General features: G+C 44.5%; 1 protein-coding gene across 4 annotated transcripts in view; it reads right to left on the bottom strand.

Moving 5' to 3' along the window:
* The window catches only part of FLT4 (fms related receptor tyrosine kinase 4), an 85,571-nt gene extending 66,930 nt beyond the window's left edge, over positions 1-18,641 (bottom strand). Inside the window, exon 1 of one of the 4 annotated variants that reach the window (XM_083591889.1) lies at positions 18,251-18,641. In XM_083591889.1, coding sequence (XP_083448015.1) covers positions 18,251-18,308 — 58 coding nt within the window. In that variant the 5' untranslated portion in view covers positions 18,309-18,641. Of the gene's footprint in view, positions 1-6,036; positions 6,136-18,250 lie in introns of those variants that run through there. The other 3 variants (XM_083591887.1, XM_083591890.1, XM_083591888.1) reach the window with 3 other exon arrangements.
* Positions 18,642-18,904: the final 263 nt, after the last annotated feature.

Here is an 18,904-nt window from a genome sequence, read left to right as displayed (position 1 = left end):
GCTCAGTCTAAGAAACTTTCACACTTAATTCCATTTATGCACTCTGCAGTTTCGAAAACAGGTGTTTGGTCAGAGCCAGAGGGATACGGACTCTTTGTTTTGCTAAGTGGGAAGATCACAGAAGCAAATGGGAGCTGTGTAGAATTTCAAAGCTGAGGATGAAATACTCAAGACCTTTCAGAGCCATTTTTAAAAGCTTCCCTTCCTGCCAGCAGGAAATCCTCTCCTGCATCCTCATCCCTAAGTCTCAAAATGCTTCAGCATTTTTTGCACTTCCCTTTGCCTCCCTCTTGGAGGATTTGGCAGATCTGCTGATTCACAGAGTTTCCTCTCAGTGAAGTATTTAGTCCACACTATGCCCTTTGTGCTGACTCCCTTTCCAGTCTGATAATAACTGAAACCATGGGCTGGTTTTGTGACAGGCTTAGAAGAGCAAGCCCTAATTACGGTATTCTTCAAGTCCACTTCGCCCTTCTGATTGAAATAACACAGGCGGGGTTAGGGAACAGGATCTGGTCAGCCACATCTTTGGCTCCCACACTCATGTGGGCCACTCTGACAAGTGAGCAGGGGCACCCACTTGTCAATCACCTGACCCAGCTTCAAAGGAAAGAATTGGGCAAGTGCTCTAAGTGTGATCTCAATTCTTTCCTTTCTTCTTTTGCAGTCTGGTATTGAACTCAAGTCAAGCTGCAAAGCAAGATCCAGAATGAAAACAGGGCTTGCAGGCACTGCCCATCAGTTGATCTTCACTGGATACAAACCTGATTTTCAACAGGGATCAGCAGCACTTGGGAATTCATGAATGCAGCCAATCCCAGCAGAGTTAGCAGCTGCCACTGATCCGCGGAAGATTTATTTTATTTTAATTTTTTTTTTAGACATTAGTTCTATACTTGCCATCGACCAAATCCTCTGGGAAGTTTACAAAACTTAATATATATTTTTTTAAAAAAACCCCAAACAAAATGCAATAAAAAATAAGCTAAAACTAATAATGTCTATGCTATTTTACAAAATTCAGCATAAAACCAACACAGAGAAGTATAACAACACTTTAAACCAGCTTTAATCATTCAGAATTGAAAACCCACCAGAGCATTTAATTGAAAGGCCTGGGAGAATAAAAAGATCTTCACCTGGTGCCAAAAGATCCTACCAAGTACCAACTGAGCCTCTCTTAGGAGGACATTCAACACTACACCACCCCCTCTCTCCCGCCCCCCACTTCTTTTCTTCCCAACCCTATACTGCATATAACGCCAGTGTCTCACAACAAATCTAACTGATCTGTAGAAAACACAACCTCACAGTCAGCAGATGGTGGGGAAATGGGAGGTGCAAGAATCAGCTTTGGCCTAGGGAATGGAATCCATTTTTAAAAAATAACACGGGAAATGGCATTTCCCTTCTCAAGCCTCCTTCTCCCCCTGGTTTGCCTCCAAGTGGATCTCTGAGCATTTCCAGATATTAGTGAATAAGTTGGCAGCCAACTCAATGTCTAGACGGCCTTTGGGGTTTGTTCCTTGTGTCAACAAGAGTAGAGGTTACTGCTGACTAGTGATGTCAGCACCAGAAGTGTCAGGACGAGGCCACAGATTTTGCCTTCCTGGTTCAAAGTGTGTGCGTTCTTCCGCTTCTCCTTTGCAGATGTAGTGGCAGGAATTGTACCTCCACCCTGTCCTGCACCAAATCATTTTTCTATAAACACAAAGTTGGTCCACACAGACAAACACCTTCCAAGGATTTATTTCAGACTTTAACAGCCACAGCTGCCCCAAAGTGGTCTCACAAAATAGAGCTACATTTATAATTAGGGGGCAAAAAAGAGGTAAAACCAACAGCACAATAGTGATGCTACTTGATAGGTACATTTGCTAAAACAGTATTGTATCACAATTTCAGGAAATATAGCTATCAAGCTACAGTTCTAGCTACCATTGTGAACCTATAAAGATCTACATTGTTTGGGCGGTAAATGCCATAAGCGGAAATAAAAGACAAACAGGGCTCCATTCACTATGGCTGCTTCCACAACTCCTGTCAGGTAATCAACACCAGCAAGTACTAATTCAAGCCCATCACTCTTGTTTCCCATCTCCTGTACTGCTTCCTTCACCTGTCCACCACTGCCTCCACCTAGAGACCATTTACAAAGCAGCCTGCAGCCAGCTTTCCATTTCAGTAACCCAGATACTGATGCTTTCTGTAGCAATCAGGAAGAAGAGGCAGTGGGAGAAGGCAAGGTAGTGAGAGGGAAGGGGCAAGGCTGGCAGGCTTGGACCAGAGCTCAGTTTGTTGATATGCTTGTTTGACTCCAGAGCAACTTTTTTCTCTGCAGTTTGATTGGTCAGCCAAGCTAGCTGACTTCTTGATGGTGCCCTCCATGTGTCGGGTGGATACACTTAGGGCTACTGGTCTGATGTACCCTATGTTGACTCCCCAACTCTGAAGCTTGCTTCCACACACAAAAATGTTTCTGGGATGCTGTAAGTTTCAACAAATACAGATAAGAATGAAGACAGGTTTATTCTAACCATGTTACTTATACATTTTTAGTTTATTTTAAAGAATAGATACGGAGATATACAGAGAACTGTTCTGAGTCGTAGCAAGCGAGGAAAATTTTCAAGTATACTAAATATGCATGTAAACAAATAAATCCACGCCAGAGGCACACAATCCATTTATATTGTGTACTATTTTTATAGGATCAGTGCCAATATCCTTTTTCTGTTTCTCACATGAGGGCATCTGACAGTATCCCATGTGTGCTCCACATGGGGTTAATTTTAAGTCTTCCATCACTGTCTTGCCCCGTCTCATACAAGATTAATTGCTAACACGCTCACTTTTAGAAATGTATAGCTAATGTATAGCTAATAGTCACACTTTTGCCATAATTTACAAGGTGTTGATTATAACAAGGTCAAGTCTGCCCACCCATTCAGAGTTAATCATGCCGAGAGTTAGTCCAGAGTCTTTGTTTATCCCAAGTGATGATAAACAAAATAAGTAAAGGATTAGTTAATGTCCTCCAACCTGCTCCACATGGTATTAATTAAACTGTGAGCTCCCAGACCTATCCTAAAATAGTTCCTAACACGAGCAATGTCCGGCTCCTTTCCAAAGTGGAATCTACTCCACAACGACAATATAGAGAAGTTTTAAGATAAACGGTCACCATTAAATTAAAATTCTGGGAGAAAAAAACCACTGAAATGTTGTAAAGTCTACTCATTAACTAATTAAATAAGTATCTCAATATAAGCGATGCTTTGAAGATATGGAATGAAGATTAGAGCTTTTCCCAGCTAAATGACACTTAGAAATAATTTGTGGTCTGGAAAAAAATAAAACTGTATTTATACAAATAAAGAAAAGCACAAAACCTCTAGGTGGAACTTCAGAACATCCAGTGTTGTAAGCAGCAATATTCACAACTTTCCCTGCTCAGAAAGCATAGAGGGCAGGTTTTAATCATCTCACTTTAGATCTCTTTTGCTGCAGATGCCAGCCTCCAGAAACATTCTTCATTAGCTTCAGCTTCTAGGCCATCCTCAAGGGCAGCTCCCCATATAGCACATTGCAGCAGTCCAAGCAGAAAGTCACTACCACATGGAGAAGTGAGGACATTCTCAGCCTAGGAATGACTACAGCTGATGTACTAGCCTAAGGTTGACATAAGCAGGCCTAGTCACAGAAACCACTTGGGACTGCAGTGACAAGCTGAAATCCAGAAGTACTCCCAGAGTCCTAAACTTTTGCTGGAGTGCAACCCCTCCCAGAATAGGCCATCCACCTAATTCAAGGACATGTACTTATCCTTTGTTTTGGTGTATATGGCGACTAACTAGGTGGCCTAAATGAGAGCCCAAACAAATTTGAGAGCTGCTTCCTCTGGCAATGTAGGCCTTACAGAGCAGATGCAGCATCCTAAACCTGGGCTCCTCAAAGTTTGTCATAAAGGACCCTCCTTAAAATAACAAAGGGTGGATGCAGATGGCAGTCAACTTCAGAGTTGGAATTGTCACTGTAGTTTGGGGATGCATGGGCAGATAAAGGAAGGGAAAGGGAAGGTGTCAGTTGGGTATCAGTGCTTTAATGTCCCCAAATAATGAGGTTTGTGGAAGCTAGAAGTCCACATCAATAACTGGCAGAGGTGGCAGCTCCTTTGACCTTTCGGATTAACAATAAAGACATGCAGCACCTGACTACTGCATAGACACCCAAGTTATACTGACGGATATGACAATACATCATGCTGGGCAAGATGAAACACAACTGAAAGGAATTGGTTACTGGGCTGAGTGAGCAGATGTCATATTTCTCAAACCTACCAGCTGCCCATATATTCTCTGGGAGGCCTGTCTCCCATCTGAAAACTGTGAAACTATTGGTTAAATATAGCTACTAGAACAACATGGTGAAATTTGGTCTCAGCTCTTAATACTTTAGGGCAAGAGTATGGGGAAGGGAGGCAGATATTTTAATGCTGTACGTGAAACTGTCATGAAACCACTAGATCAAAATGGGCCATGCCAAGAATCTAGGAGTGCCTGTTTTATGGAGTTGGGATATTTTGAAATATGATATAATAATATGGGAAATCTGGCAACTCTAATTGTTCCTTGAGACAACATTATTATAGTTGGAGAAAGAGACCAGAATCAGTTTGCCTGTTTAGGTTCTTCAAAACTACAGCAACAAAAACCCCACCCCTCCTGGGACTGTCTTGGGAGATAAACAGAATGAAAAAACCTTACAAATGCCAAATTTCCGGGGGCGGGGAGGGGGAGTCTGAGGCCCTTTATTCAGAGCCAATAGTGCAAAAAGAACAAAAAGCAGTACAGCACCTTAAAGGACAACAAATTTATTATAGCATAAGTTTTTGTGGACTACAGTCCACTTCATCAGATGCATTGACAGGATAACACTTCATGCACCTGAACTCAAAAGCTTATGCTATAATAAAGTTGTCACAAGACTTTGCTGTTTTTGCTAAAGAAAACTAACATCCCTACTCCTCTGGAAATTGTTACAGTGGAACACACCACCACAGGCAGTTCATTTATTCTTACAAAACTCAGGCAGAATTAAAACAAGGAATAAAATCCATAGCCTGAATTTGGCTGGTGAACTTATGTGCTCTCATGCCAATAGAAAATGCAGCTACTAAGAAATCTAAGGGAGGTATCAGAATGCTCAGGGCGACCCCAAAGTTTGCCAAAGTACAAACAATATTTAAAAGTCCACAAATACCAAAATGGGGCAACCCCATGCCCCCAAACAGCTCAATGCAGACTAAGCATGCTCCATGATCATCAGGAGCCATGGAATGTTGAATGTCAATTGGAAAAGAAAAATGGAAAACCAAGAATGGAAGAGTGAGAAAGAGTTGGCTTGCTTGAGCCCTTAGCAGAGTTTAGGAAGCTGGAGGAAGACATGGTTAACTGGCTGGCTGGCCCCCTTCCTCAACAGTAACGCTACTGTTAGAGGTGTGTGAGAGAAAATATATTGCAACGTTTTGTTGTAGGTCCCATTTTTTCACCTAAGTTCTCAACACTTATAAAGACTACATTGCAAGAAGGAGATGGGCCCTGCATTTCTTGCTTGCTCCAAGTGCTATAGAGCTCTTGTTGCCTTTCCTGTTTGTTCATTTCCTGTAGAATGGAGCTGAACCCAGCAATACCACACCCAGAAAAAGGTTGCATCCTGAGCCCTACAGCATTAGAACAGGCAACACATATCCTGGATATCCTTCCTTGCAGCAAAGCTTTTGGTAGGAATGCTAGGTTAGATGAGAAATGACAACCCCATGTTCACAATATCACCGTGAGGTAGATCAATAAGTATAATTGTACTGGATAATTTGCTGTTTAACTATAGGTCAGTATAATTTTGTCAAAAAAAATTAAAAACCCACCACCATTGTTATTTTCAATTTACAATAAAAACATCAAACTTCCCCATGCAGGCCTATTATATAACCTATGCATTCTTCATAAAAATAACGTAACAGGAATTATAACTCACCCCTTCTCACCTGGCAGGGAGAGGGGGTGCCGTTTTGTGGTTTGCCTCAGGTTCCAAAACGTCTTGGGCAGCCCTGCAGTAATGTGTACACAGGCAACCAAGATGTGACATAAGAGGCAGCACTACAAGCTGCAGCCTTTAGGAAGCCTGATGGCTGTGTGGCTGAGGAATATAACCTGACCTTTCTAATGCCTGGCCTTCCCTTGAAATATGCAGCATTACCGGCACATTGCTAGATATTATGAACAATATTTAGTGTTTAGAAAACAGTAGTGGGGAGGGGGGTGCAGTGACACCTCTTCTTTCTAATATGTTTGCCATATGTGGAAGTCCTTGAAGTAAAATCAAAAGGCATAAGGAAACAGAGAGAGAGAGAGAGAGAGAGAAAACAGAAACCAGGCCTTGGCAAGTTGCCAGCTGCGTAGCGCCCTCTAGGACTTTGCTCAGGGAACAGCATCCGTTCCTTGGGTCCTCCTGGCTGTTTATCTGTCTGCCTTTCTCTCCAGCCCTCTCCAGGAAACTCTATCTCATCATTCCCCTCACTTTGCTTCAGCTTGACTTCCTGAGTTCTCTTGCCAGGTTTACCCTTCATCTTCCTCCACACCTCCCCCACACCATAACTGCTAGGCCATGTTTGCATTTCTCTCCCTGTCAGCTTTCCTTTCTCTCCCCCCTGCCACACCGCAGTGCACTTTCCCTCCCCGGCTCCATCCTCTCAGAGAGGAGATGTCCTGGGCCAAAGTTAGCCTGTCAGGTAGCCACATGTCCGGCCTAGAGCCACCAGGTCAGCCAGGGCCACCCTGCAGACCTCCTCTCGGATCTGGGCTGTCAGCAGCCTTTCCATCCCTCTGCTGAGCTCAATATGTGCTGCTTTTAAGTTAGAGGGGTAGGGTGCTCTTTGCACATCTGACAGCACGTGTTTCCTTTTGGATCTGGCCTGCCAACAACTGATGGCAATGGGGCTAGCCATCTCTTTCTCTAGGACTGCCAGTTCTCTTTAGTTACATTCACCCCATACTTTCAAAGCACTCTTTGCACCACACATGGAGAATCCAGGGAGCTGGTGCTGGGAACTGTAGGTCTGTGAGCTCAGTGCCTTTACCAAACTACAGTTCCCAGGATTCTTTGTGGAAAACCATTACCATTAAAGCTGAATAAGTACTTTAAATATAGGTGTGGCCTTTTTCGATCAGTGTTCCTGTGACTTCTTTTAACGGCTGCCTGACACAGAAACATAACAGGAGATACTTCATATCTCCATATTGGGAAACACTTCATCTGTTGAATTTGTTCACATCACAAAGGTGTGAAAAATGCTCGAGCACTTACAGAGAGGTGAGAAGGTGCCATCCCTGGTTTGGTCCTTGATTACTTTCATTACTTTTGAGTTACTGGCTAAATTTATAGCCTTTGAAACAGACCATTTCCCCCCAATGTGCAAACATTATTCCCTATTTAGGTTTATAAATGCATTACAGTTTTCTTGAATTCTCTGGTGGAGAGATGAGCTATAATCATAGCAGTATAGAGAGCAGGAAATGGATGGAAAATGCTTTGATCATATAATTAATTCTTAAAGCAATGCATATCTAATATTTTATTCTGCAGCCTCCCAGGATTGAAGTACTTCAGTTACCTCCCCCTTTAATAAAACAATCAAATAGTGCAACCTTTGCAGAGTACAAATCCTGATGATTACAAGTTCAAAGAGACAGTCAATGAATCTGCACAGATACCTCAGGCATCTTAGAACTACTAATAATAATCACAGGCAGGCATGAAATTCATTTTGTCCCTCAAACAAAAAAGATGTCCATTGAAATGCCATGCTATGGCTTTCTCAAGAGGCTACTTGTGTTCAGATCAATCATATTTTCATAGTTAGAACTTCAAGTTGAAAATATTTTTTTATAAATGGTTTGCAGGCCATCATAAATCGCCAATTTTTTTTAAAAAAAATATTCTAATTCTACTGATTGTTGTTTTCCTATTTGAAATTGTTTCCATACACAATAACTCAAACCCCAGAGGTACTCACAAGTAGAATACAATAGCAGGGAAATGTTTATATATGCTAATGACTCAATTAAGGATGGTATTTACTAACAAAGATGTTGTACTTAATAACTGAGTGTGCTTGAAAGGGGTTGAAAATCAGATGAACTAGCTGGTCTCATTCATTCAAGATGTAGCAGAAAGGTATAGGGAAATCCACAACAGTGTGGTCTCCAAAAACTCTATAATCTGTTGTGTTGATGAATTAATTGGACACCTGGTTTGGATAGAACACTAAACCACAATTTAGTGTTATAAAAATGGGCCTAGTCTGGGCCCATGTACCCCCTACTGCAGCTGCAAGGAGGAATTTAGAAACTTTCATTTCTACCAATCTGCTGTATCGGCGATGGATCTGAATCTTTTTCTCAAAGCTTGGTGGTTTGTATGGTAAAGCGGATGATACAGTCTCTCTTCTCTTAAAACATTATAAAACTGTAAATTTAGTGCAAGCAGGAACTGTAGCCATCGATTTTTAATCAAACTTGTCAGACCCAACACATATTTTTGCACTTGGGCAGGTAGCATAGAGCTTGCGCAAGACCACATTTATTTATGATTCCTTTTATCTACTCTTGCAATAAAACATGTTTTCATTGGGATTGGGGAAGGGGTTAGTGAGAGGTCAATGCTCTAAGCAATCTTTCAAATTCATAGCAATACTAGCTAAACAGCAGCTAAGCCAGAGTCTCCAGTCTATTACAAAGAAAGTATTACATTTCTCTTCCAGCCCCCCAAATTAAAAGAATATTCCAATGCTAGCTAATTTCAAGCCATCTCCTACGGATAAATTCTTTGAAATGCCACCCAGTCTTGTTATTGCTGTTGAGGACAGAGAGCTAGGGATTCAGTCGGCATTAGATTTTATTTGTCTAACCAGCTGGGGGTGGGGAGGGAGCTGTAAATACTGGGAAATGCCAAGCCCTGGGAGCACAGTCCTTGTCTGACTCTGCCACTGAACTGCAAAGTCAGGAGCAAGCAGAATGCCAAAGCTACATGAGGCAGTGGATGCTCATTCTTCGAGAATGAGGAAGGCACAAGGAAAGGTACTAACTTTAAAACACACACACACACACGTTTTCCTCCCAAATATATTTTGGACAATACTTTGGGCAAAGCACCTCTTTCAAATACATCTCTACTCTCTTTCCTTTCGGTAAATCTTACCCTGCTCCCTTCATTTGTATTCTTATCTCAAGGATATTTTCCCTGGAATATTAATACCAGCAGAAACAGAGCCAACTCAGGACATTTTGCTGCCCAGAAGTGGAGCAATAAATGGACACACACACACTCAAATCAAGGTGCAGAGTATCCAAAGCCAACCAAGTTATTGGGTATCTGAGGCAGAAAATCTCAAAAGCAAGTCTCCCCTTTCCTGGCAGTAAAAATAGAATAACAAACTAAACAGAGAGAAGGCAGGTTCGGGTTAGGTGTAAAGGGATGGGGATGGGTTTAGTGCCAGGTGTAAGATGAGAGGGGTTGAAAAGGGGAGGTGGTCAGGCAGGGGTTGGTGAGCAACCTAAACAGTGGTGCAGTCCTTAGTATACAGGCAATCCTCGTTTTTGTGGGGGGGGGGGGGTTACATCCCAGATCCTCCCATGTGTTGGCAGAGCACACATAAGCCTGCTCTGCCCGTACCCCATTCCGCCCCTTTTTGTGACGTCTTTATGACATTTTGGGGTATTTCCAGGTTCTGTGCTGTGCGTGTGCACATGTCATTCGGGCCACATAAATTGGTTGTTGCCTGTATAAATAAAAATATAAAGGATGATCCAACCGATAAAATAAATATCATTTTATTATCAGGGGCCGGGATACTGTTTAGGGGATTTTGTTGCGGGGGGTTGCTGCTGTTGTTGATATTAGTTTTTTTATATCTTTATACTGGATCTTATGATTTATGTGGAAATTGTTCAGTTTGGTTGTGTACTTTTTGATGTTTTGTTTATTGTTTATAACTACTATTCTTATGTTTGTAGTTTTGCATTTTTTATATGTTGTAATCTGCTTCGTGCATACTTTTAACTATGGAAAGATGGCATGCAAATAAAATGATTGATTGATCAGAAAATCAAATCACAAGGCTGAAACATTTAGTTCTCAAATCGCATATGTACTTAAATTGTACATTTTATAATTTGCAATATAGACATGTGGAGGAAGGACAACTAAATCCTTGTATACTTTGGCCCTAATACAGTCAGGCTTATTAGGCTTAGCCATGACTAAACTTGACCCACTTATTTCAACAGGACTAAAATACAGCTATTTCCTCCTCTAGATTTAGGGCCTATATTCCATAAGAGCCTTGGCTGTCCATATCATCTCAGTTTTACCTGTGGAAACAGTGCAATTTCAACTTACTAATGTGCAATTTCTGAAAACTTCTGGTTTGCCAAACGTTTTACATACCCCAGGCCCTTGCAGTGATTCTTGGAATTTTCATTCTCAATTTCAATCAGCCAACAGTCCCTCGGACGTCATTGAGTGCAGAACAAGAAAGTTAGGATTTAGCCTAGTAATAAAAACTTCCTTCCTTCTTTCTGTGGAACACTCTGCGGGGCATTGCTATTTTCCTTTCTGCTCTGTCTACATCTCTTGAGACTAGACCCATCAGCTATTCTGGTTGATCACCCTTATTCCTTCCTGCAGATGCTGCTAGGGTGGAAATGAGGAAAGATTTAAAACTGCAAGGAAAACAGAACAACCAGCAAGTTGGAGCAAATATGGTTCCTCTTTGGAATAGGCCGTAGGCTCTTCCAAAATACGTAGGCTATGTACATATTAGTGACTTAAAACACAATGAGACATGCCCGCCTGCTGCATTTCAAGTTGCATTTGCCTGGCAAGGATATATTCATCCAATGCACTACAATCAAGAACTACATGATAGATATGGATTGTGGCTAATGTCAGGTGTACCTCCAGAATGAGAGCACACTGGAGCCAGGGTAATGTACGCGCAGCCATTGTTGGACATAACAGTCACTTATTTCCATGTTGCCTTTTAGAGGTTTATTCAGAAGACATTCAGAAGACATCTTAAGGCAGCCCTGTTCAGGGAAGTTTTTAATGTGTGATATTTTAGTGTATTTTTGGTTTCTGTGGAAGCCGCCCAGAGTGGCTGGGGAAACCCAGCCAGATGGGCGGGGTACAAATAATAAATTATTATTATTATTATTATTATTATTATTATTATTATTATTATTATTAAAGCAACTCAAATAATCCTGTGCACTGTTAATACATAAAGTCGGGGTATATGTACAATTTAACTCAGCAAGCAAAGTCAACAGTGATGCAGCAGCGGGTGTTTACAGAGGAGAATCAGAGGCTGGAAGTGCTTAGCCCTTCCCTACAACCATTCTCCTGGACTTGTTGCTTGACTGATGGGCTATTGCATGGCCTTGGAGCCACCTGGGCAAAGCAAAGAGAGCTGGGAGCTGGGAGAGAAAGAGAGGGGTGGGAAACTGGTGGGAGAGAAGGGTTTGGGGGACATTGGTGAGCTGAAAATGTTTAAGCACTCACTCTTGCCCAGTAACACTCCCTTGCTAATACCCTGCCTATCCATGCATTAACAGTATTAGGCAAACTGGCAACCTGTGTTTGCCTACTAATGTGCAGTTTACAATTCTGCAGCCAGAAAAACCAACATTTGGTGAACAACATGAGTTATGCTAATTGGATATGTTTGCAAAATTGCATGCCCCATCTTGTCTTGTTTTAAATCCAGAGTAACTTTGCCCTCTTCAGTGAAGTAGAAATTGGAGCATGTTTCCTATCTCTTATTTCAAGCAGCCTTTCTTGGATTATTATTTTTAATGTATCAGTCACCACATGGAAAATTAAACCATGGATACAGAAGTGCTTAAGCTTCAAGTCAAAGTTGGGCAAACACTGGTGATCATTAGGATGTCCACAATGAATTTCACCATAGCTACCCCCCAAATCATCAGTGCTTGCCTAGCTCTGACCTGCAGTTTAAGCTGTTCTGTGCTGAGGCTTCATTCTCCAAATGGAGATTGATACATGGGGTAAAGGAATAGCTAAGTGTGCATATGATGACTATTCTCATGGAGCATGTTGCTCCATGAAAAAATGGCAGAAGTCAATACGAATATAGTGGAGTTGCTTTTATTGGAAATATATTTACTTCAGCAGTTCTAATACGGGTTTGTTTTGTATGTAACTGTAAACGTAGACTCTAGTACACAGATCATATCAAAGCACCATGTATGGTGAAAATACACGTCCGAATGTTTTGTTCATGCTGCTTGTACACAGATTCCTTCTTGACTGCCTCTCACTTCTGACAAGCCCTGCGTCACCATGTACCATGCCATTGTTATTGCTGGCCTTGCTGACACATTGTCACCATAAGTCAGTGGAAAACTCTGCCCGGGCCTGGACTCCAGCCAGAAGGCTCTACTCCAGGATCCCCCTCTCCCCTCTCCCCATGAACTCCTCCCTGAGTCAGCTGGCTCAACCGCCCACAGAAAGGGGGAAAAAACACCTCCTTGAAAGACGTCATCATTTCATTGTTGGATTATTTTCAGACTAGAAATGCAGCGTGATTTGTGTACAAGTAAGTGAGCAGATCAACACACTGAAGTGCAGATACTTTCTCCCCCTGGAAAATGTATATTAAATGGCCAGTATCAATCATGCCTGAGTTGGCCGGGCATGCTGTTCTCCTCCCCCATCCTCACCAAAATGAAAACTGACCCATTGCCTACCTAGACACCCATCATAAAGGGGTCCCTGAACTGTTATCAGGCTATGACAGTTTCCGCCATCGGATTCCTCCTGCCCATCAGGAAAGCTAAATAAGGACCGCAGTTCAGGCGGCTGCAGGAAGAGGGGAAATGCAGGACATCCGGCCCAGCTGCCAATTTTTCCTTTCCCATGAACCACTGCTGACCTCCGCCAGCAAAGGCTTGGACATCATGCCTGGCATCATAGCTAAGCATCTTCACTTAACTCTTTGCAGGCTACCTGTTAAAAGCCAGGGACCTGCAGATACCTGGATTAATCATAGTGCGTGACTCAGTTTTACATAAAGTTCAGAGAGCATAATATTGGCACAGTTTGATCTCTATAATGTATCACCCAACTTCAGTTCAGTGCATGCCTATCTCAGCAGTGTATAAATTTAACCCATTTGTAACAGCAAACAGTTGACTATGTACCTCTATTAAGTTTATGCCAGGAAGTTAAGCATATGCATGTCTTGAAAGCATTCAGTGATTATTTTATCTCCTTATAGACAGGTTTACAGTTGCTTGTCTATGTGACAACTATACTCACACACTTCCAGTATGCTGAACAGGTTATTTCCTATTATGAAGCTGACATCTGGCGAACTCTAGGTTTACTACTATGAAAAGATAATCCCTGTATCCTTTAGAAACTTCCTAATGTCTAAAGATAAATTCCAGAAGGTCCACTCTCTTTTCTGTGAATAACATATTGGGTTATTATTTTTTCCTATCTGATCAGATAACTTGGGGTTTTTTATGGAGGAAAGGGGGATAAATCTTTGCTGTAAATTCATAACACAGATGGAGAGAAGTGAAGAGGCATTATTTATATAGGAGGAGTAGCTGTGGAAAAGCAATACTGTTTAAAATATTGGAAATAGTCAGAAGGGCAAGTGGATGACTACAGTTGCAGAATGTGAGGGGGGGCAGATTCAATAAGTTAGTTCGCCAGGTTCTGCCCTTATTGCATTACACAACTTTGCATTCTTTCTTGTCTCTCCAGTGACTGGTGATTCATGATATCCTTGTGATTTTGCAGCAATATTATCTTTGTCTCTTTTTTATGAAGGGCATCAATGGACTGTAGCACAATAACTGGAATTCCATTTGGACACTTGCTAGCTTGTTTTGGATTTTCCATCATCTCTTGGTTTGGCCTCACTGCCAAGTAGCCACAACTGTGCTGCGCTGGCTTTGAATGTCTTAGTCAAGTGTAACATGAGAAGGCTATTGCAAGAAGAAGAAGAAAACTAAAAGGACTGAGGAATTATAAGGTGGGACGGTGGACTGGAAATCTCCCTTTGTAAGCTGTCTGCATGCACAATAGGAGCATAGGAAGTCAGACCATTACAGCCTACACTGTATTGTCTACACTGACTAATAATGACTCTCCAGAGTTTTTGACTTTTTCTGACTTTTACCAGCCCTACTGGTAAAGTGTGCGGGGACTTTCTGGATGCAAAGCATGTGAGTATATGTAGACTTATTATTGTGAGGGGGTAGAAATCAGGGGCATAGCAAGGGGGTGCGGTAGGTACGGTCCACCACAGGTGTCCCCACTGAAGGGGGTGACAAAATGGCGGGTGGCACTCACTGCAGGGCCTGCAGCGTGCCCGAGCCACGCATCTCAGGCACCTACAGGCTCCACAATGTCTGCCCGCTGCCTCCCCCCACCAGTTGTAGGGTGGCTGAGGCCCTGGCCCCCGTGGTGCGCCCCATCCCTATGGGCGCTGCGTGCCCCATCCCATTCCCCCCCATGGGTGCTGTGTGCCCTGCCCCTCCCTATGGGCGCTGTGCGCCCCATCCCTATGGGTGCCGCACTCCCCGTGCCATCCCTATGGGCGGCTTGCCCCGCCCCTATGGGTGCACCACCCCAGGTGCCAGAGAGGCTTCCTGTGCCGCTGGGTAGAACCAGGCTTAAAACACAGAGCCAGCCTCGGCGCTGAGCCTGGCTGTGTCCTTTTAATGACGAGGCACTTTGGAGGAGCAATGATACCACTGCGATTCATTAAGCACCATTACAGTTTTGACCTTAGGAGAAATCCACCAATGGGACTAACACAACCCACCTCATTAGCAACTTGAAATAAGAAACAAAGCTTTAAGATAGCCAGAGGCAATAAAAATCCTGGGATTAATTTAAACAGTCACTGGATATCAGAGCAGCTGCAGAAGTATTTCCATGCCCACAGAGGAGAAATTATGATCATGCTGCAATCCATCGGAATGCCTAGCACCAAGTCCCAAGCTACAAGGAGCAGGGGGTATCTGTTTAACACATTGTGTCAAGCGTCGTCCTTGCAGCAGGTGCTGCGGCAATTGGGGATCTATCGGGGAAAAGTGCGGCAATAATATATTCCATATGCCCTCTGCAATCATGTCAGCGTGCTCCACTACGTCTGCTACAAGGATTTGTCTGCCTCCCTCAGCTACATTCCTGGAAGCGGTAGGTTTGAGTTTTACTTGGCCTCGTGCCAAAAGGATGCTTTTAGCACTCTCACTGTAAATGGAGACTTGATCCATGGAGCCAGGCGAGTCAGTATGATCTGCAGTCCAGCTATGTACTGCAGGCCAAACAAATTGGTGCACCCTTAACCAAGTGGCTGGATGGGCCTGAGGAGAACCGACTGTGCCTGTTTATTTACAACTTATCATACAAAATAAGGAGGCAACAAAGAATGGGCCTTGTCCCACGCTGGTAGGCATTGGCATAGTGTGGGTTGCCAGTGCCCAGGGGCTGACAAGGGAGGGAAGGAGGGAGGGAAAAGGACAGAGTACGCATGCACATTCCTAATGACACCCATGGCACCCAGGAGATCACAGCCGCAGAGATTAAGAAAAGAGAAATAATTCCGCTGCCTGGAGAGGACACTTCCTGGTTTACACGGAGAAGCCATTTTCAACAGAACTCAGCAATGGAAGCATGCAGCTGTATTGAGGCAGCACCGGGTGTTGAAATGTTGCACCTCTAAGAATTTTGCACCTGGGGCAACCACCCCTGTGATTCCCCTCCCCCACTACACCACTACTGCCAGGGGCTGATGAGATCTGCAGTCCAACAGCATCTGAAAGGCCACAGTTTAGACATCCCTATTATAAAGAGCCCAAATACAGGAGTCTGTAAACCTGCTCACTCAAATCACAAAACTTAACATTTCTTAACATTATGTGTGATGATTACCCTGCCACACACAATTCTTCCAGGGAATATGTATGGATCTCCTCATCTCTCCTGCTTTAGCCTCTCGATAACCCAGTGAGATAGGAGAGGCTGACAAAGTGACCGGCTAAAATCACCTGCCCCACCCCTGAACTATGGTGCAATACTGTCCGGATGTAAAAGGAAATATTTACAAATCAAAGCTAAGTATGCCAGTAGTGGCACCTGATCATCAGACATTCATGATAGCATAAGAGACAGAGAAAGAGTGTTAAAGCTACTATAAAAAATTGTGTGCCATTGAAACTAATGTACTCCAATGTCATCAGGTGAGCTTCATGGCTGAACATGGGTTTGAACTTCACCACCATTGGTTTTCAGAACACATTCAAGCCCCTATGCCAGATTTATCTCACACCTATTTATTCTTCATTCCTTTCTAGCTATTTGTTTAGGAAAGGCGGTGTTCTTAATCCACACTGCCCTCCTGCCTTACAGAAACTCTGATCCTTATGAAGGAAGCGTTGTATCAACTCAGTTCTCTTTGTATCAGGACATGAAAAACCAAGCATGTGCGCTGCTTGTGTGCACTCCACCCCAGAGGCAGCAACCCAGTGTGTATTAGCCTTGTTCAGACCCATTAGGTTAGTAGGAGAAAGGTAACATCACCCACAAATAATTCATCACAGTGTCCAATTCCAGCTGCAAAGCACTATGCCTTAAAAGCACCTTTGCTGAGCAGCAGCTGTCTGGACTTGCAATGTGCATGGTGCTGCATTCTGTACCTCTCAGATGCTTAAGACCCTGCTTTTAAATCACTTTTTTGTGGAATAAACAATACACCACAACAGTGATGAATAATGGAGCTGTGATGATAGAAAATGGTCTTATACTGCAAAAATTGATCTTACCGCATGCAAAGCTTCCTGCACTATGACTTTTGCTGTGGTCTCTCTGGTTCCTTATAGCCTCCCACCTGAACGCTAGCAAATCATGTGTCATAGTCCTCCTCCGCAGAAACTTTTTCTGCATCTCAGCAAATGTTACCTACAACTTTATTTTATTAGTAGCTCTGACATGCAGGCAGACCACCTCCCTACTCCCAAGTCTGACAGGCATCTCATGCAGTCTCAGCCAGTATAGATCTACTCAGAAGGAAAGTCCCACTCAGGGGTGCTAACTTGAATAAAATATTTGGGGGGAAGGTAAGCCCCACCCCACATAATAGCAATATGCAGTGTGCACACACCATTTGAATGGCGATGTTGATCAATTGGGAGGGGGGCTCCAATATTTTATTGGGGGAGGGTGAAGGGACCTCAGCCCCTAGGACTTGGCTCCTATGGTCCCACTTTGTTCACTTTGTGACTGCAGCCCTCGTCAATGTGTTTTGGTAATAAATGCAGTAACTTGAACCAACTTATGTGTCTCGGTCTGCACATAGACTATATATCACAGCACACAAACAACAGGCAATGCATTGAAAAGGAAAAGAAAGAAAAAAACCAACACAAAGGCAGGATAAACTGTACAGGATCACACCAGAAGGCACTTCCTGAGGAACCAGCGCAGGTTTGATCCCTGTTGCGGGGTTAAACCAAAGGGATGTCTAAAGCCCCCTTTCCTGCCCGAACTTTGCGTGCAGCTGGAGGAAAAGATTAGTCACCCAAGAGTGCCCTCTGGTGGTTGAATGGCGCTCGGTCATCCAGCTGAAGTCGAAAAAGATGAACAAGTCGTCGAAGGAAGCGGGTACAGCACTACTAAGTTGGCAGATGCTTTGCCCGGAGAGCGGCGGAGTTGAACAAAAGAGGGAAAGGGATGAGAAAGGGAATGAAGGGACAGAGGAAGAGCGCACAGCTGGGGACTCAGAATCCAAAGAAGTGATAAAAGCGGGGAAAGCTGAAAAGTGGCAAATATTATCTAGAGAAGAAAGGGAGGCAAAAGGCAAGGTTGGGGGCCGAGACCACGGAGAGCGTGCAAGTAGCAGCAGAAGGGCGAGAGGAGCCAGGGGATGCCCGTCCTCGCCGGTGCCAGGCGGTTGGGAGCCGCTGGGGCAACTCCGCGCACGCGGGCGGAGGGAGCGCGGAGTTGCTGGGCTGGAGCTTTCCGCCCCGGTTCATCCCGCCGCCAGGCGATGCCCGCCGCCCCCCGCCCCGTCCCATCCCTTGCCAGCCCGCAGCAGCTGCGCGGCGCCGCCGGCGTGCGCTCCGTCGAAGGCGCGCCTGCGCTCACTCACCTGCTTCCGAGACGATGCCGATCCAGAGCCAGAAGGAGAGCATGCACACTCTCTTCATTTCCAGCGAAGGGGCTGCGGCAGCACGTCTGGCAACGGGGGTTCCGCGGCTGCTTCTACTCGAGGGCCGGCGCAAGGCTGTGCCTCCTCCGTCCGCCTCAAGCAAAGCGGACGCGCTCACTCGATGCCTCGGGCGCGCTTCCCTTTCCTTTTCCTCCCGCTGCCGGGAGCAAATCCCGCTGGAGCGGCTTGGCCGAGTTTGCCCCGGCGCAGCAGCTCGGCCGGGAGCTGCTCCGTCTTTGCGCGAGGCAGCCCAGCCGGTGTGAGGGGCGGAAGGAAGGCGGGAAACGCGCGGCGGGGGCGGGGAGCGAAGGTGCTGGTGGGCAAAGGGGGGAAAGTGTGAAGAAGGGGGACGACGACGAGAAGGGCACCGAGTGTGGGGTGGGGCTTGCTGGGTCGGAAAGCGGAGTTTCTCCCTCACCCGCCAAGGGATTGCTGCGGGAGACGGGGGTGGGCGTGGGGAGAGATAAAAGCTCTTCGACGACGGGGTGGGCAGGAGCGTTAAGGTGTGTGAGGGGAGCGCGCGCAATTAGAGCAAAATTGGCGCGGGGGGGGGCCTGGACGGCGGGAGAAATCACGTCGCGAGTCATGATGGGC

This window comes from Podarcis filfolensis, assembly GCF_964270895.1.
Source record: "Podarcis filfolensis genome assembly, chromosome: 2".
Taxonomy (NCBI): domain Eukaryota; kingdom Metazoa; phylum Chordata; class Lepidosauria; order Squamata; family Lacertidae; genus Podarcis; species Podarcis filfolensis.
This window is presented reverse-complemented; position numbering and strand designations above follow the sequence as displayed.